General features: G+C 30.6%; 1 protein-coding gene across 14 annotated transcripts in view; it reads left to right on the forward strand.

Annotated features, from left to right (window-relative positions):
• Window positions 1-21,361, forward strand: part of LOC143083254 (liprin-beta-1-like) — a 93,348-nt gene that overhangs the window by 33,511 nt on the left and 38,476 nt on the right. For 7 of the 14 annotated variants that reach the window (XM_076259512.1, XM_076259516.1, XM_076259514.1 and 4 more), the window contains 3 exons: window positions 573-758; window positions 18,617-18,748; window positions 20,634-20,742. In XM_076259512.1, coding sequence (XP_076115627.1) covers window positions 573-758; window positions 18,617-18,748; window positions 20,634-20,742 — 427 coding nt within the window. Of the gene's footprint in view, window positions 1-572; window positions 759-2,826; window positions 2,943-5,617; window positions 5,725-15,578; window positions 15,740-18,616; window positions 18,749-20,633; window positions 20,743-21,361 lie in introns of those variants that run through there. The other 7 variants (XM_076259525.1, XM_076259521.1, XM_076259526.1 and 4 more) reach the window with 4 other exon arrangements.

Consider the following 21,361-nt stretch of genomic DNA (forward strand, 5'->3'; position numbering starts at 1 on the left):
ACTATTTCAAAATCATCATAAATAAAGTCTTTTTTTTTTTTATTTGGGTTTTTAATTTTTAGCCTTCAGACGTATATCACAAAATCTAAGAAAAAAAGTATTAAGGGAACTGATCATCATAAAAATATTTAAATGTTCTGGCATAGTTGGGTATTTATTCACTTTAGTGTGTACAATTCAGCTCAGCATGTAGAACAGGAACTGGGTAAACTGGGTAAAGTTGTTATTGTTCAGAGCATGCATGACTTTAGTTACAATTGTTGAATTCTGAATGACCACCAGACAAAACAAATTAATAACTCTTAAACTACAATTGATACTTGCTACTTTTCTAGCTACCACACAAAGCAAATATAGGAGAATAAAGAGAAAAAAATAGCATTAAAAAAGTAAAAAAGAAATACCCAATAAATATCTCTCTATCAGTCAATGCAATTTTTCCAAAATTTTGATGCACATTAAAATTTAAAATCTTTATTGTTATATTTATCTTTTTACAGAGATATAGTTTTTAATTAAAATACAATGTAATCTGATCAAGTATGACAGTGATCTATCATTATATATTTCAGGGGTCCTTACATGGCAGTGCTGAAGAAAGGCTACGTAAAACAGAATCAGAAAAGGATAGTTTGTCTTTACATGTTAGTGTCTTGACTGATCAAATTGATGCCCAGTCTGAAAAGATACGAGATTTGGAATATTCTCTGGCAGAGAGACATGACAAGGTCATCAACACAGAAGATATGTTGCAGTCAGTAAGTAAAATGAAGCTAATGCTTATGTTGTATAATTCTACTGTAAATTCAGAAATTATTGCTATACAATGTATGTTTTTATTATTGCAAGAAAAAGGAGTAAGAGCTATAATCGCAATAATTTAAACTCGCAATTTGAAATTTTTCAAATGAATAAAACAGGATTTGTTCGAATATCACAAAAATTAAAACTGTGTTTAAGTCTAAAATGACAAAATTGCAATGCAAAATGCATGCAATAATTTCTGAATATAGTTATACTTTAAATCTATAAATACTGTTGACTTAGATTTCCAATTTTCCGGTCTAGGATAGGTGGTTTTCTATCAACATTTAAGCTTCCTCCTCCAATAATAACTGGCTCCCATGATATGGCCTATAGTGATGACAAATATGTTTCTTTTACAAATTGGGACTTGGATGGAGAGTTGTCTCATTGGCACTTACACCACATATTCTTATGTGTATAAAACACCAATAATCAATAATACTAATAACTGTTGTTATTTATTTTTGTGATTTTTTTCTATCAATGACAAACATGCAAGATTATGAAACTTATATTTACACATTATTTTGTTTTAAGAGATCTAAAACTGCTATGAAATCACATCTGAATAAAAGGGAAAAATAAGATCTATCTCCCCTTGTTAACAATAGTGGTGTTGATTAACGTTTACATTGATTATTTAATATGCGTAACAGTTTTTTTTTTTATTTGCATTCAATAACTAATTTTTATGTATTTACATCCCTTACTTTATAAGGTTAATTTTGCAAAAAAAAAGCTGTTTCCTTTTTATTTGTCAACACACAAGATCTGGTTAAAATTGAATTCAACCAGTAAGCATGTATTATTGTCCTTCAAGTTGACACAGACAAAGCTGAATTACTTTATATAAGTTGACACAGACAAAGCTGAATTACTTTATATAAGTTGACACAGACAAAGCTGAACTACTTTATATAAGTTGACACAGACAAAGCTGAATTACTTTATATAAGTTGACACAGACAAAGCTGAATTACTTTATATAAGTTGACACAGACAAAGCTAAATTACTTTATATAAGTTGACACAGACAAAGCTAAATTACTTTACATAGTTATATATTATGTCTGAATACAAGTTCGTTGTAAGCATTTAACAATTTTAATTCTTAAAATATAGAGCATGACTTTTTTTTATGGGCACAGGGATTAATTGAAATTAATACCAGTATATTGACCTGGTAATAATTTATAAAAACAATAGTCCTTCTAAGACAGGACAGAAGGTGTGAGCATTTTCCCCCTTCAAATTGGATATATTATATTTTAATGAATAGAAGAGGTATTGCTATAAAATTCTAAAAAATCAACATTGTTTATATACCAAACTGCTCTGTATAAATTTTATGTTCAGAACTCAGAAAGAATTATCATAAATTGAATATGGTGTAATTTGCCAAATTATTTGCAATAATGGATGACTTTTTGATATTATGTGGTGTGGAAGATTTTGAAAATGGATATTCTAGACTGGAACTATTTAAAAATCATTAATCTTGTCCAAGACTAGTTTAAAATAAATATTCTTCAACAAGATTAATAAGAAGTCATTCGCATGTTCAAATCCAACTTTGAAGAATTTTCCCATCAACTATGATAAGAAAGCAATTGAAATTTGGCAGTCGACAAATACAGTGAATAAAAAATTTGTCCATTATTCTAATAAATTGCATTCAACTAATTAGAAAAGAAAAAAATGGATCTGCATTTCATATATTTCTTGATGACTTGTTATAAACATATACCATACTACCATCTAAAGGTTTACACATTTTTTAAGTTAACAATAAAAAAAATCATCAAAATTTGACCTGCAAATAGAAGGGATTTTTATGTGATGAAATACTTTTGACTTCTGACAATAGCTATAAAATTCCATATCTTATTATTATTTATTAATCTACTGTGTCCAATCAATGATGTAAACATTTTAATACTTTGATCCCATTATTGATCATTATTTTGTTAATTTTTTGTGGGAAAAGGAAGATAACTGTGATGTAAACATTACAGTCGTCTCCCTTTGTAAATTCAACCTTGACATTGATTCGGGGAAACCATTTGAGCTGCAAAGTTATCAAGATTTAAAAAGTTAAAGAAACAAAGAAATCATAGAATTGCATATCCCCTTGAGTAAGTCAGATTTCTAAATATTATAAAGGTCACTTGGTATGTATGATGAGCGAAAATTTTGGGATAAAACAATGGCTGAACAGTTCTTGTCAGAAAATCTAACTGAACTCTCTGAACTTCTGCCACTCCGTCCTCGTTTATAAATACATTTCCATTCAGAATAAAAGTGTATCTTGTTTCACTTTATGTACAGTATAATTATCCATGTAAACATACTTCTAGTTTGCATATATAGGTGAAAACATTGCTATCATTTTTGTCCACAACTTTTTGTCAGACAACCTGTCAAATGGTGAATTTGTTTCTCAAATGAGTTATTGTTCCTTATTAAATGAGTCACTTTATTGTGCTTCTAATGAAAAATCTTGAGTTTTGTCTTCTTATCAAAACTATCACATACATGATATAAATATGATGATTTCCTTAAGGCATGCTAGAAGTGCATTTTAACGTTACAGTCAACATGGTCAATCAAACAGAATACAATACTTGTATTTCACACATTTGAGAAATTATAAAGAGCATAAAATCTGTAACAATTGCATCAGGGTAATCTCAGACAAATGAAAAATATGGTCAACAAATTGTTAAAAAATATATAATGTCCAAAAGAGCTACCTATATATGATTCTACAGCTAGATATCAAAACCTTGTAAAATAAGGAAATTAATACAGTGCATTCAAGTCATTAGTATCGGGCGGGGGTCTGATTTATTTTACTGGTAAAAATCTGTTAACTATAACAAAAGGCCTAGTACAAAATGTAGTAGGATTAAGAAATAAAATTGAGAATGGAAATGGGGAATAACTTATAGACAACAACCAAACAAAGGCCACAAATGGGTCCTCAATGTAGCAAGGAGGTTCTCAGCCGGCCCCTCAATAAAAGCATTTTCAACATGTGTTATGTTACCTCCCCATTCTTCTGCAACACGAGAATTATATTTGATAAATTTAAAAGTAAATCTGTTAGTGTCATTCCTATTTTCTTCATTTCAATGATTTTTTTAATTTTTAACTTTCTGTCTGACATACTGTTACCTATTGAAACATTAAGGGATTGGAATAAAGCCTAGCCTTAGTATTTTAATTCTTTTTCATACATGATGGTTAGAACAATTTTTGTTATTTTGTTGGATACATTGTATATCATTTGACATCAGCATTATCATAGTTAGCTATAATAGGGTATGCAATTTTACCTAAAAAAAAATTTAGAAATTTGGTGTGATTGTCAGTGACACAACTTTCTGACACGGACTATGTGATGTAGAAGTTATCAACAATTATAGGACATGGTAGTGCCTTTGACAATGAACAAACCCATGCTACACACTATTTCCAATGCAACAACTCTCAACCAGTGACCAAATTACATGGAAGTTAACAACTATAGGTCATAGTAGGGCCTTCAACAATGAGAAAATTAATAATTCCAAATTTTTCAAATTATTTCATTTTTGCAATATTCACCCATCAGTTCAACCTCAATAATGAATCAGCCCCTATCTTGAAATTACCTTAAGTCCTTTTTGTATAATAAACATTGTTTCCTTTCAATTTCCTGACTTTACAAAGTTTAATAAAAATTACAACTAAATTTTACCATTTGAAAAAATGTGTAGGACAAAGACAATCAAGTTTGCATTCTGTCTTAATTAATTTGTTGGATAATATTTTGTCATAGTAAATTACCTATTCTGTCTAAAATTACAGTACTGCACATGTTGCAGTGAGCAGAAGTGTTATATTTGAATGGTGACAACACAACATAGTTGCGTTAAAAGACAAGTTGAAAAGCAAATAATATCAGCCCTCAATTACACAAATTAGGGACCCCAATACTTTTGGTAGAGTACAGTTTATATTTGCTTATTAGGTTTGAATAGGGATTTAGATTAGTTTGGATTTTTAGTCATTGTTTTGAGAAAAGCTGACATGATTATGATCCTAGAACAATAAATTAAGGATAAAGAAGACAATACTATGAAGATGTTAAGGAATAAGTGTTTATGGTCCTTATAAACTAAAAAATCTGTGAAGTATATCTTTTTATTATGACCTCAAACCAGCCTTTTGTCTTGTTTGACATTTATGATATTCATTTTACCACACATGGAAAAATTAATTCCAAGGACATGTTCAATTTCGGTATTTGTAAAAAATACTTCCAACAAATGTATAATACCTATACTTATTATGCAATAAAGTGAATAAATACTTCATCAATGACTTACATGACTTATGACACATGTGCCATTTCAATTACCCTTTATGCACATGTGTTTCTCAGATGATTCTTTCATACTTAACTTTTTGAAATAAAAGACCTTTCAAAACTCAATTGCTTAATGCTAACACATAGAGCTGTTATACAAGCATTTTGTTTTTATTTTAAGAATTAATTCATCTGATCTTTGTATGGTTTCACAGGTAGTCTCCCTTTGAAGATAATTTGCCATAAATCACAATTTTAAAGTTTACTCAACATCAAAGACATTATTTAATTTTAACACCTGGGGTTTAATTAAGTTGACAAGGAAGCTGTCAATGATTATCTCCCCTTTGACAGGAATTTTTACCTGGTCCCCTGAGGTGAAATGTACCTTCACTGTTTACTTGTATAATACAATAATTAAGATATGACATGTTTGAGGAATAGGTCAACCTTTTAAGTGTCACAAAAAGACATTTTTATAATTTAAGGATTTTTATAAAATTTTATGTGATTTTATAAGTGAATTTTCCATTATGCCAGTGAAAGTGGGTATGAAAGAAAAAGTAAGTTTTCAAATTTATATAAAATTTAATTTAGAAAATGAAATCATATATGTAAATAATATACAAAGTAAGCATGGTTGAAAATTTGTTCCCTTCTCTCTCTCATCTTTACAAGATACACAATTTATGTAAAGATGAGAGAAGGGAATACATTAAAATTGTAAAAAGTGTATTAGATACACCAATGAGGATTTTAGCTCAATTGATTGTATCTACATGTAATATACAAAAATTTCATGCTAACTGAAAGATTTTAATTTTTAACATATGATAAAGGAAAGGACTTTCAGCATTTTGACCTTTAATCTTATAAAGGAAAAATATCATAAATGCAGGATATCTTATTATAGCAATTTGGTTTAATTGATTTCAAACAAGCCATTTTTGAAAATTTTTATTAATAGAATCTAGAATCTATTGTTATTCTCAATTCAAAATTGTGTACAATACAATTTCATTGTGAATACGAACACACCCACACATGCTTTACTGTAGATAGTTATGGTTGGCTTAATATGGATAAAGTGACAAAACTTCAATATTTTGAAAACCTCCTGTTTTGGCCAGCAAAGTATTAAAATGGTCTAGGGATACTTGCATCTAAATGTAGCTGTGATAAGTTCTTGTCTCTATGGACTCTTCATCCATCTGGGACACACCAAAAAGGTTTTCAATTATATGATGTATGTATATGTTCAAAATACAGACTCATTATTTTTTTTAAATGGAAACATGTTCTGAACTCTAAACCTGATGTATTCCTAATAAAGAACTTTTAATGTTTGAGGATTTTTTTTTTAATTAGGAGGATATGTCTACAGCTTTACTGAAAAAACCTACGGAAATACACAATCTGTGAATGATTTGTTCATAATTTAGAAATGTGAAGTACCAGTGCAATGTTCATGATAAATTTCTTCTTGACTTTGATGCAGAGAACTGTGCCAAACCTCCCCTTAAGCTGGTCTGTTTTCTTTCTTTCCACTGAAACAGATTAGCTTAGAATTTTTTGTTGATCATTCTTTTCTTCTCATCTGGAAATACCATTTCATATACAAACATCTCATAGTTATCAACTGTAGCTGCCAAAAACCACTTAATATGATATTTTGAGAACAAACAAATTATATTTTTACCTGAGTGCAGCAGTAATCCATTGCCTTTGTCATGAAATAGATTAGAAAGTACCACCTCATTAACCTAAATTTCTTCCTTGTTTATTTTTTGTCTATCAATTATGGATTTATGATCAATTTCAATATGTATATTCCAAAAGATTGATGAAGCTATCAGTTTATGAACAGGTGAAATGTGCATTTAAATTCATTTTAATGAAAATGATTACAGCATAATGATTAAGGTGAAAAGTACAACATTTTAACCATTATTTTGTGTATAATGTAAATTATACTGTTTTCTGTTATGTCATATCTATATTTTCAATTATATTCTTTAAGAAGCCAGCAGATCTATATGCTAGTCATGCTAGTAGTAATATTCACTATGAAAATATATTTTGTAAAGAAGAAAATGTTCATGAACTAGCACGAATGAAGTCTCCATGTTGAATGCTGTTCTTTGACCTGTAATGGTTTACTTTTTATGCCCCACCTAAGAAAGTAGAGGGGCATTATGTTTTTCTTGTCTTAGGGTCCATTCGTTTGTCTGTCTGTCCGTCCGTTCGTCTGTCACGAACAGACGGATTAACTTTTTAATTTAAATGCCAAATAAGAGTTTTTACCCCAATTTCACGGTCCACTGAACAAAGAAAATGATAAGTGTGAGTGGGGCATCCATGTACTTGGGACAAATTCTTGTTACAAATTGTGACTTGAATGTAAAGTTGTCTCATTGGCACTCGTATAACACATCTTCTTATATCTATTGATAGGAATTGGTTAACTGTTGCTTCAATATTAAAGATTTAGAAAAAAAAAAAGCTATTGGTAGGGGATATGTGGTGCAATAATCTAGTGAGATACCTACATTTACTGTCATTGATTGTATAAGTTATACAATCCCAATACACCTGCCCAATTGCCTGTAAAGATGAAATTCTATCAACCAGTTCAATACCAAGTATTCAAAACCAGACTCTGTGGTAACCATGGTTACAACTTTGAAAACACTTTCAAAGTAATTTAAATAAATAGGCATATAGCTTGCTGTTCAATGTGGAGGAAGGCTCCATGTTGAAGATCATACTCTGACCTGTAATGGTTTACTTTTACAAATTGTGACTTGGATGGAGAGTTGTCTCATTGGCACTCATACCACATCTTCTTATATTTATATGAATCTCACCTGTGACTTGGGTCCTTTCAACCAGAAAATTGCTTCCCAACTAAGCAAGCATGATTTAATACGAATAAGAATATGCCAGCTCAGAATAAGAATTATGTGTCTTGGTGAGAAGACATGTCTCTCTGAGAACTTGAACACTTGAGTATCCTGAGTTTAAGTCCAGCTAATGTGTCAGTAGAGTATAAAGCAAGATTTATTATCATATCAGAAAAAAATTCTGATATACATGTTATATTTGTCACTGGACTTAAATACCAGTTTATCAATTTACACATCATATAGCATTTTTTATAGTATAAAATTGTCAAGGAAAAATGTAGAATTAGACATAACTACTATATATTCAAAGACCATCTTTCACATCTTTATTAATCTTAGTAAAACTATAGGATTTTATACATGTTCCCTTAGCTTAAGTATTATATACATGTACATATGATTAATCTTGAGACTTGAATCTGAATCTGTCCCTAATCTTGAGTCTTATATATATTGTACCATAGCAATAAATATGGAATTTATTTAACTGTATTTTACAAAAATCATTCTATCCCCAGCAGCCAGATCAAACTATGAATTTCAAAATTGATTTTTAAAACTTTGTCAGCATTTTTGAATCTTTGGAGCAAGTACATCTATAGCCATTAAAAACTGGGATCCTGAATATGGTTGAAAGTTTTCATACTTACTATGAAACATTCAGGGGCCTGTGTGGCCAAGTGGTCTAAGAAGTTTTACTACTGTAATCACTAGCCAGTCAACATTGACATTGTGAATTCGAACCCCTTTCATGCGGGTGCACTCGACTCCAATCTTAATTTACTTTAGGATTGTCAGTTTTCCTATCAATGGTCATGGTTTCTGCAGGCACTCCGGCTTCCTGCACCAATAAAAACTCACAACCACAAAATAGCCCTCCAAAATGGTGCTTTAAGTGGTGTTAAACACAAACATTCATTCACAGATTAAAACTTGTAGTTGAATATATAAAAAGAGACAATATTTTTGAATTTGGGTAGAATCTGGAAAACAAAAAACTCTACATGTAGCTGGCTTAAAATTTTAAGTTTGCTCCAAGTTTTCCAAACTGGCGACAAAATATAGCAGCCGGCAATATTTCTGGCTCCATCTTTTTTGGAGCTTGAGCAGCCCCTGCAAGTGCTAATGTGCACCTAAATTCACTTTGTCAGTACTATACAGTTAAAGACTGTACCACACACTTCCAAATCATCATAGCATAAAAACAAATATATTAAGTAAACTAGTTTGACAAACAGTTGATTGGGTATGTATTTATAGCCCTGTTTACATTCACTACACATCAATGTGTTTTTTCAAGCTCAACTTTCAAATTGCAATCCTCAGCTGCCAAAAAACTTATTGATATATCTGTGGGAAGATTCTCTCATGGACACATTAGAACATGTGTTTTCAATTGAAACAGATAACCATAGACGTGATCAAGATGTTTTCTTCCAGTCACGATCTTATCTACTCTTATGTCACTACCTCTGAGCACATCACTGCCAAGTATTAAATTATAATGAATGTGATTCATTGAAGCTTTTATTACTGTTTAAATGCACATTTTTATTTAATCAGGGATTAAAATCAGCATCTTTGTAAAAACGGCTGATTTTTTAAAGGATTTTAGCAGATCTTGTAGTTTTATGAACTATTTGAAAATCTTACATCATACTGCATCAGGTACAACACAGTATATATCAGTATAAACAGCAAAATATATTTTCTATGACCTTGACTTCATGGTTCATTGGTAGATGTTTTCATGCTAAGGTTCAACTCTCAGACATTAAAGCAATAGGTGAATTATATTTGTTGTATAGAATGATAACAAATTGTTCATGACTGTAAGGTTTTGTCTGACCTTGACCTCATTTTCATGGATAACTGGTCAATGTTAAGTTTTTTTTTACTATATGGCATTAAAGGTTATGGTTATCTATATTCGGTGGAATGATTCTGTTCTGCAGTGTTAATCTGACTATACATGTAACCTCATTTTCATAGTTTATTGGACCAATGGTCATTGAATGTCAGTTTTATATCTTAAAAATGATATGTAGGGACACAAAAGAGATGAGAAATGTAGGCTGTTGTCTGCTCTATGGTCGGATTGTTGACGCTTGGACACATTCCCCATTTCCATTCTCAATTTTATTATTTGTGGGCAATTTTCCATTAAAACTGTTTAAATTCTTTTATCTTATATTGTTTGAACTTACTGATTATGATGACTGCAGATAAAATGATTACAAGACATGATCTGAACAATTTAATTTACATTAAAACTGTATATGTAACTTTCTGTATAGCTAAGGACTTACAAAAAGAACTTTCATGATTGATCAATTAAAAAATAGAAAAGATGCACTTGCAGGACCCAGTATTCTCATTAAAACAAATATTTCTAGAAGTAACTGTTAGTCAGTACACCTAATCATTGTCTCGTCTTCCGTAAGACTGTCTTGATTAACCTCTTTAATAGATTTCATTAACACTAATTGGATATTATATCTTGTAAAACCACCAACTGGGTCACGATTATCCTGAAAAATAACATTACAAGTTGTTCATTGATGAATTTATCCCAGTTGACTCCATCATTTATCATGATTACAAAGGAAAAGCCCTGGCATCCAGTGTGGATCATGCTTATTGTTTTCAATTTATTTTTCTCTTTATATAGTATTGGAAACTTTGTACTGTAAAAATGTTAGAAATGGCTGCAGGACGAAATGATCTGTGAATTCATGCCACAGAGTTTTGGGCATTGTTGCATAGATATATGTAGGTCTAAAAGTCCATGGTCTCATTAAAAGTCTACCTTTCAATGTTTGAACCCACAAACACCTTGTTCAATGGTCCAAATATTCTGAAATAAACCTTAAGATGTATACCCAGTGGAATGAAAGGCTCTCACGCATTTCACTCAACAATACTTAGCAGCTTTTGAATGGCAATACACAGTAAAATCAAACCTGTGAGATACTAAATATAATTAATTTACATTGTCTTTGACATAGTTTTATTATAAATATGAATCTAGAATATATCTTCAAAAGTTGCTGTAATTAAGAAATTATTGCAAGATTTTTATTAATGTGAAAAATACACCAATATCAGTTTTTTCATTATTAATACTCATTCCTAATTTTCCTTTACAAAATTTTTGCAATCACATTAATTAGGTATCACTTTTATAGCGGTAACAAGTGATTTGCCATAATAAATCCACACATAAATCTCTGATTTTTGGAAAGTTTGGATTTCGTATCAAGGCCTTTATATCTTTATTACTAGTGTATACATGTATATATAATAGATACAAGATTAAGCTCATATCAACACTTAAGTAAGTGAAATTGATATTGCACTCTGAATTACCTGATATTTATAAACTTCCAGTGAAAAGATTTTCTTATCCCTTTGTAATAGTGGTCTGCTGTGTTATAAATGACTTCTGTTTTTGATGGTGGCCAGTTAATGATTTGCGAAATGAGAAGGGCAACTGTCCAAATTGGTGGTTCTTATTGTAATTATTGCTTTGTTTACAATTTACAGCAATATTATGATAGGATCAAAGGTGTTCATTAATTCATATGTCTTTTTATTGCAACATGTGTTTAGATCTGCAAAAGATAATTGGAGTTTGGCAGGTATTTTTAGCTGACTGTTCTGGAAAGAGTAGCATGGTATTTAGTGTTGATATTACTATTGGAAGGGTCATGCAGTATTTACCAAAAGTTTCAATTTAACATATAGTCATGAAAATTTGGAAAAAAATGTCACTTGTTTCTATCCATGGGATATTGGTTCTCAATCATTTTGCATACGGGTATGGATAGTTGACCTTCCCATGGATAGAACCTAAGTGCCCTTGATGAAAGATCATTGTTAAGTTAGACAGAAAATATGCAGTACACTAGGTATACTTTTCTTTACTGACATTTCTAGAAGACATCTTTTTTCAAGACTAAGGTTTGATTTAAAGACATAGTTCATTTGTACACTATAATACCTCAGAAATTAATAGGCCTCACAACATATTTCTCAGTAAAGGTGTAATATGTACTACAAGCAGAAATTGGTTGAGCGATGATAATGAAATTGTTATTGGATATTCTCATACTGATTACATGTAATTACCCATGTAACATGTCACCTTATACCAGGTCGGCTAATATTTAACCCTTCAAATTCATTCTAACATCATTTGGGGATGTTCTTCATAAGGAATAAACATGTTTAGGATCTATCAAGGGACATGTTATAAGTGATCTAATTAAGCATCAAACAAGTGTTTATTGATTTGTGGAAATGTTTAACATTGTCAAGGAAACAATTGTACAAAACGTACTGATCATCTAGATACAAATAACTCATTTAAAAAGCAAAAAAAAAATCAGAAATTTAGAAAGTTTACTAGTAAAACAAATAAAAACTTTTAAAAGAAGATGGTCCCAACATTTCCCCCTAGAAAGTTCGTCATGGGATTTAGAACAAAGAAAAGCCATGCTTTTCTTTTCAACTGTTAATACATTTCACATAGATGTAAGAAGACATACTTAATGTAACTCGAATAATTCAAGCCCTTTCCGTGTCCGATTTTCTCCCACACGAGGGCTTGAACTCCTTATGATCATTGGCCGCGTCGCCTGCTCTCTGTGAGAGAGAGCCAATCAGCGGCGATCAGGATAATGAGTCTGCGCAACTCTCTTGTAATTGTCTTACCAAACACGTGTGTTCAATTAACACAAATCCGATAATAATTAATTAACATCAATTAACATCAGTTTACATCATTTAACATCAATTAACATCCGGAACTCCTCCTTCTTTAGCTACCAATTTAAATCAAAATTCCCATATTGCAAAGCGGTGTGAAAATTCCTGTTGACGGTCTTGATCGAGGAAGACGTTCAGGCGTTAATGTAGCCTTCGTAGATCAGCGGAATATAACGACTAAATTATTCGGGTTATACTTAATGCAGTAAAAAAAGAAAAGGGTGGATCCAGCCATTTTTAAAAGGGAGAGAATTTCAACTATATGTCCTCATTCAATTGCATTGATAGTAAAAAAAAAGGGAAAAAAGGGGGGGGGGACCAAAACCTTGGATCTGCCGCTGCGTGATAAAAGGTTGCATGGATATTTAGTTCACAATGATAATTGATATTCAACAATGGAGCATTGATTCATTTAGAAAAAAAAGATTAAATTCATATCAAGTTTAGTGATATTTTATGAAATATTGATTGATCGTTGAGTTTAAATTGATTAAGAATTTTTAAACTTTACTGAGGTTAATAGATCAGTGATCTTTCCATTATGAAATTGAGAAAATCGTTATTATGCTATTTGTTTATTGTTGACATAAGCCATGCTAGCTGTCATGTGGAATGTGATGATTTTGATAATTTGATTTAACATGGAATTAATCTGTGTTCTCTTGACAAATTTTATGATCTAAGACACCAAATTAAGTGTTGTTTTAAAATTTTGGTAGTATTGAAGTGGAATTGGAAAACAAATTGATATAGTTTTCTATTAATTTTGAGGTTTTGATCAATTTCATGTTGAATTGTTTGTAAATAGAGAGTTTGATGATAAAAAATAACCTATTCCATTCATGTGAAAAATAGAAAAAAGTTTTAATATGTTAACAAAGTTGAAGTATTTATACTATTAATGCAAATTTGGATTGTATAGTGCAAGAATTGATTGAGAAGGACAGAAAGTGCAATCTATTAAATGGTGCCATGTTGGCCAGATGCACAAGTACCTTCATAATATCAAAGTAGAAAGGCAATGAAAATAAAGATTTATCTATTGGTGCCGATCTTGTAATAAATTGTTACTTCTGTCTAAGGAGCTAGGGAAATTAGTAGAATATTAATAAATGTGATTCATTTACAACTCCATGTTGTAAACAGCAGGTGATTATGGTCCAGCCTCTAAGTGAAAATGAATGGATTAAACGATAAGTTTATTTGTACAACTTCTAACTCTGCTTGATATCTGTGTAATCGGTGAAGATGCCTCATCCTGGTATCTGTTTTTATCATCATCAAAACAAAAGTTAAATGAATATGTTATGTGCGATTGCTTAACCTAGAAAAGGTTAAACAGATATAAACGCACTGAGTCAGTGAGTTAGCCAGAGGCATTGTACTGTTGGAATTATTAACGGAGTATTAAACTCTGATTTGATGCTGATAATAAAATATAATATTCTAAAAGGAGAAAGTCTGAATGTGCATATTGAATTGCTTACTAGCCATTGGTGATTTTTTGCTTCGGACATTTGGTTGTTTTTCCTGTTTTGATAATTGCTTTGGGAATACATTCTTGATTCTGGATTATTCATAGCTTCTAGATATAGCCGTAACTTCCTGAGCGAAGAGATTATAATTATACATGTATAGATAATATTCATTGATATATCAGACTTTTCAGTTTCTGATTTCAACAGTTTTGTACTTTTGATGCTAATATTGGCCATTATTTCCTGATTCTATTGTGAATTCAGGATTGGAAATAGACCTATTTACACATATCAATTTTCATTAAGACTGGAATAGTAGTCTAAAACATATATTTTAGGATTATTGTTCAGATTGACAGGACCAAAGAACTCTTTATGCTGAGGCTTATTACATTTATTTTTGATTAGGTATTTATCAATAAGAAATAGACATTCTTGATCAATCAACATCAATTTCAAGATCTGTTTCATGAAACTTATTCAGCATCAAATGAGGAATTACATTTTGATCTACCAAGAACAAGGAAATATTGACAGCTATAGTAAATTAAGTCACAAACGACTCTATTGTTTGACTGATCAGACAAGGAAACTGATTTCTTCACTTGTCGTCCAACTTCTGACCAATTTTGTGAAATGTTATATATATAATATGTCTGCTTGCCAGTAGACATATTTTTTTTTTATCGCTGTATGCAGAACTGGAAAACTGATACAATATTTTCTATTAAAATTTTATTGTATTGATTTTAAATTGGAAACTTTTTTCATTAATAATTAGAAGGAAGTTAGTTTTGTTGAAATTTGACAATTGTGACCTGTGATTGATTTCACTACTAGGAAGTTCAAACTCTTTGATTCACTATTGGGATATGTCTCTCTAACATTGTCAAAGTTGGAGATAAAAAAAAGAAATATCTTGCTGTGCGGAGGAGAAATATGAGATGATAAAATATTTTCACTTTTTTACATTTTTCTAGAATATATCAAAGTTTCAGGTGCACAATGAATTATGTTAGATAAATCCTATCTTCTTTCATTGGTTGATGATTAAGTAATAATTATACCTATATACATTGAGGAAGGAATTAATCTATCCAGAAATACAAAACTTGGATATTTGATTTAGCAGTGCATTTCAGATTACCACATTATTCTGATTACTGTTAATGCCAGCTGGTTGAATCATTAGGTTTATTTATTGTTTAAAATACAACATCTGGGATTCGGTAAAAAAAAAGTGAATTTTAGGATTAATTGATTACTGTTGCTTGTAAAAAGAGAACTTTATCAGAAACAGAAACATGTCTGATGAAAATATTCGATACAGGCATTCAGCTGGGTCCAATGGTCGAAATGGTCATCGCCCTGCCAGTGCAGGAGTTTATTGTTCTTTGTGGGAATCTAAGCTTCATGAAATAATGGTAAGACGTTTTTGATTTTACACACCTATATAACTTGCAATATTCTTGATATTGTACAATTTTATTCTTATTGGAGATATATATACTAAAGTTTATTTGTCAAAATAGATTTTGAGCAGTATTGAAACGAATGTATCATTAAAGGGTCTTAATTTTTTAAGGTAATGCAGTTTTTAGAGCTCATAAATTATGAAAATATCCATGTACATGTAAACCTATTGGTCCTTTAAATAAACGTCTTTATGGTTACCAATTTCATATTTCAGTAAGATATTGAAAAGGGCCATTTCTGTCACTAACATTGAATTTTACTTTCCTCAGTTTAATTTATGTAAATTTTGCTATCTACTCATTATTATTATATGGTCCATTCACTCCAATATTTATTGACTAGGATTGCCTGTTATCTGCCTATTAGGGGTGGAAGGTTTTTCTATGCACTACTTCTCGGGTCCTCCACCAATAAAAAACTGGGAGCTACAAAATAGTCAATAGTCCTCACTCCTGAAAGTGATATACATTACAATTAAAAAACATTAACTCATAATACTGCAAATATTTATATTTTGGCTTTGAACAAACCCAGGCTATAACCAGACTACTTCTAATGTCTATAAAGGGAAAGACTATATCTGTTTGGAGGTGTACCGATTCATATTCTGTCTTGGAAAACTTTATTATATGAAATTTTGCCTTTAACTAACTTTCAGTTTTGAGTACTCTTATGGTGTTACTTTCTGTTTGCTATTTATGCTTAGTTATAATGTAATCAGTCTTACCTCTTGTTAATTGATTATTAATCCTTTAGATTATTGTCTTTGTATTGTTTTACTGTTGTAACACTATATATAGCTACTGTGCCAGGGTGTACACTGTACAAACATATATATAACCCTGCCATAATTTTTTTGCTGGTCTGAAGGCAGGGAGGAGCTTGTAATCTAGCAGTTGTTATTTGTCTGCCATTATTTCTTTGTTTCATTATTTTTTCAGAAATGGCTGTTGGCGTTATCTTTTAATTGTTTCACATTTTGTGATGCTTGACATTTTATGCTGACTATACAGTATGGGTTATGTTTATTGATGAAGGCCATAAGGGGGTCTGGTGTTGATCACAACCTTTTCCTTTGCTCTAACATGGCTATGGTGAATAGTTACCTCATTTGCAATCATTGTTAACTTGTTCTCATCCTGAACATGCATGAAATATATGCCACTGGATGTTAAGCAACCAACAGTCTATCAATCATTCTACATCTCCACATATTTATATGTCAAGGTAATAGCACTGTAATTCCTGTAGCTCATGTCAAATGATTACTTCAGTATTTACAAGTTGTGTTGTTCTTTGAGGTGTTGGATTTTATTGGGTTGATCACTGATTGGTTCATACTTAAACTATTAACCTTTTTCTTGCCGCTTTTCAATTTAGCTGTGAATCATAGCTCTACGGTCCTTTTGATATTGTTTGACAATTTGTGGACCATTGTTAGGAATATATCTAGGACCATTAGAGTTACGGTGAGGCATTTACTTATGATCAGCCAAGAACAAGTACAACACATACATATATATACTGGTAGCTGAATACATGTAAAAGTGATACTGTAAACAGGGAAATTTTCGCGGCAGTTTTATTTTCGCTATTTTCGCGGTAAGGATTAAAACGTGAAAATAAAACGCCCGCGAAAATATAAAGAAAACTCTTTTCATTACATGAAGACAATATTCACTTTTGCAAATTGTGACTTTTCTGTGACTGTGTATGTGTTTTTATAAGCTATCATGACAAACTTTTAATCTTTTTTAACATTAAAGGAACCGAATTCAAAAGATTTCTGATTGATTTTATCACTTGATTTAAGATAAACATGTTCTCTTTCCAAAAATATTTTTATAGGCGACTAGGAAACCGCAAATCCAAAACAGCGCGAATTGAGATTGTGTTAGTAAATCGCGAAATAAAGACAGCGCGAAAAATTTACCGGTTTACAGTATTCACATAGTAAAGTAATTAAGCACATTCATATTTCTAGAAGTTCTAGAAATATTCAATTCAACTAGAAAAAAAGTTATATCTTTTATTTACATTCTAACTCCTATTATTGGTAGTCTATGTTTCATAATGTTTAGTTAATGCCTCACAATGTTTTGTTTCAGAGTTGTTGTTTATTAGTTAAGGAATAGTGCCAGATCAACATGACCTCATTTCATGCTTGATTGATATTTTAATTGGTTTTACAAGTAGGCCTGCATGATACATTGTAACCTTATGTAATTAATGATTAACTGAAGAATAATTGAAATAACAGAACATCAATTTGAATATAAGCAACACATTGCTTAACAAAAGACAATGCATGTAAAACGGCAATATTCTCAATCTGCAATTGATTTTGAATTTAAACTGCATCAAAATCTATACAAGGCACACAATGCTTAATTGTTATTTCAGATTTATATTTAGGTTTATAACACAAATCTAAAAGATGATGAAAAGGGGACTTTAAGAAAAAGTGACTTCTAAAGCTGTGATATATAATGCAAACAGGATATACATTGTTTAAGTGACGGTTTTAAATGTAGCTCGCTGTCATATTGTATACAAATGACAGGAGTAAATCAAAATCAGAAAATTTGTTACACAAAAGTTACAATAATACATCAATATCTGGAAGTACAGAGTACAGAAAGGTCAGGAAATTTGTTTCAAGATTGTAGCAACATCAAGAAATTTGTTACAGGAGTACAGCAACTTTTAAGAAATGTGTATAAAGGAGTACAGCATGATATATAAAATAAGTACAGCAAAATCAGGAATTTAAAAAAAAATTGGTAAAGTAAATGTACTTTAAGAACTGTATTTTTTCCTTACAGGAACTTCTCACAAGAACATCATTGGAAACACACAAGTTAGATCTAATGGCAGAAATCTCCAGTCTGAAGATCAGATTGGCCTCTGCAGACAAAGACAGAAGAGAATTAGATGACAGATTACGAATTTCACAGGTATGAACATTACAGGTTAACATATAAACTTTGTGAAGAGATGTGGAACATAGAAAAACTGGTTATATTGTTTTGCAAGGATTGACACTCATAATCTCACAAAATATTATTTGATTGTAAAATTAAAAACGGAAATGAGAAATGTGTCAAAGAGACAACAACCCATCCAAGGAGCAGAAAACGGATGAAGGCCACCAATGGATCTTCAACACAGCAAGAAAATCATGCACCATGTAGTTTGCTTAAATTCCAGTGGAAATTATTACATGCACATTCAGATGAAAAAATCAAAACAAGATTGAGAACAAAGCTAAGCCAAAACACTAGCAGTTAGATTTCAAAATGCAAGAATTTACAGTGCAGAGAAATATTTTTATGATGTTTATTAAGTTTGCATATATAAGTTGATAGTAATGCTGAAAAAATAACACATTATAAATGGGAAGCTTACAATCTGAAAATCATTGTAGATCACATCTAAATCAACATTATCAATACACCAGTCATTTTATTCCTTTTTACTGCAAAAATATAGTATATATATGAATTATATTATCCTCTATTCACAGTTTCACAACTTACAAAAATTAATTTGTAGTACTGATTCATATCAGAGTTTTTTAAGTGCAAAATTAAGATCAATGAATTGATCAGACTCTTATATTAATGTTAACTGATTTTACATGATTACCTCAAATGAATAAAAATTGTCATATATGATCGCTTTAAAAGAGTTTTGTAGTCATGTTGTGATAAGTTACAATAAATTGCTCTTAAACATGTTCAAAATAAGCAAGAATCAATTAAAGGCAAGGCACACATCTTACGTAGTCGTCTATTTCTGACATTTAATGTTTTTGTTTAATGTATAATAAAAAACAAATTGTTAATGTTATGAATAAATGCAGAACTTAATATTCATAGAAAAAAAAAACAACATTTAAACTTTATAACATAGTCTTTTGACAAGTTAAAAGCAAACTGCTAAGACATAAAACCCCCATCCTTCCTTGTCACCTACACAAAGAAAACTATCCATACTTTTTGTAGAGTGTCATTCTTAAATTTGTACAATGGCCATTTAAGTTATTTGCCTAGATCTATGTTAATTTCAGCTTTAAATTTAAGTCATTTTTTTTTTCATATACATTTTATTCTGATTTGTTCAAACCCTGCCAAGGTACTAACCTTCAGGTTCAAATTTTTGTGGTCATAACATTGTTTCGGGTGAATATTACCAATATATAGGGGGCACATTGTAATTTTTAAGAAAAAAAATCTAACAATTCTGTTCACATATACCCAAACTTTCTTAAACACTCAAATTGCTGTGGGTTCAACTGTTTATCCACTTAAGATTGAACATTATTTTTAAAACAATGCTTTAAATGATTTCTGTCATGTAGTTTGTATAAAAAAAACTAGGTCAACTTTTTAAAAGTCATGATACAACTTTCATTTTCAGATGCGTAATTACAAACTTTACATATCCTTGTTCTGGTTTGGTACTTGTTATTGAAAAAAAAAACCTTCACTTATCACAAACACCAAGCCTTTCATCTGATTCAGACAGAGCAAACACTCAAGACTCATAAAATCCAGGAAGAACAAAAGGTGCACTCGCCGTTATAATTGATTCTACAATCAAATTTCTATACCAAGCTAATACCAAAACAAGATTTACATATATTTCTACGGCAATTTATTGATTATAATTACCTATTATTGTGTTATAATTGATTCAAGTCTGAGGTTTATTGTTTTGATAATGAGGTAGATATTTGCTTTTATTGGTTTAAATTGTAGATTGCAAAACAATCGTTGACACATTTCTTTTGTATTTTGAAATTTGTTGAAAATAGATTATTTTTTTTTTATTTTTTAGCGACAGATCAAAGAACATGAATCAAAATTAGCAATAAAGGATGCCGAAATCAACGAACTTCGACAGAGGGTAGTCAGAAATGGAACAGTTGTAGGATCAGATTCAAACGGTAAATGTCAAATTTGTGGAGAAATGGATTTCCAAAATTAACTTTTAACTTCTTATTATAAAACATCCATGAAACATTAAAAACATTTTTAGATTTTTTTCCCTCCATTTAAATTGCGGTTTCCATCAATTTGCTTCTTATCTAATCATTTGCTGTGGTTCTTTATACTCTTCATTTTATCCCCTTATGTATCTTTATAATATAGTACACTTTAACATGTTTAAGATGAATGCTGAACTTTTTAAAGTTTATTTGCTGCTTTAAAAGATTACATCTTTGAAAATCCTCCATTTACAAAAAATTGTAATTGGGATTTGAGAGCAACAAGGTATTTGAAAATGAAACATATGTTGCAAAAAAAAAAAGACATTGTGATTGGTGGATATTTGAATCCCCTTAAAATTCAGTAAATTATTTTTTGCTGCAATTTTCTGTTAAATGGCTGTTGTTGATTGTATTCTGTGTGAACATTATCATTCAGCCCAATTGTTTGATAACTGTTTGAGTTTGTCGAACCTTCATTGAATTTGATGTAATTTGGACAGGAGCTTTCTATGATCAAAAGACAGTATCCTAGGCAAAATTGTGAATGAAATATCAGTTTTTTTACTCCTATCAT

The sequence above is a fragment of the Mytilus galloprovincialis genome, chromosome 7 (genome assembly GCF_965363235.1).
Source record: "Mytilus galloprovincialis chromosome 7, xbMytGall1.hap1.1, whole genome shotgun sequence".
Lineage (NCBI taxonomy): Eukaryota > Metazoa > Mollusca > Bivalvia > Mytilida > Mytilidae > Mytilus > Mytilus galloprovincialis.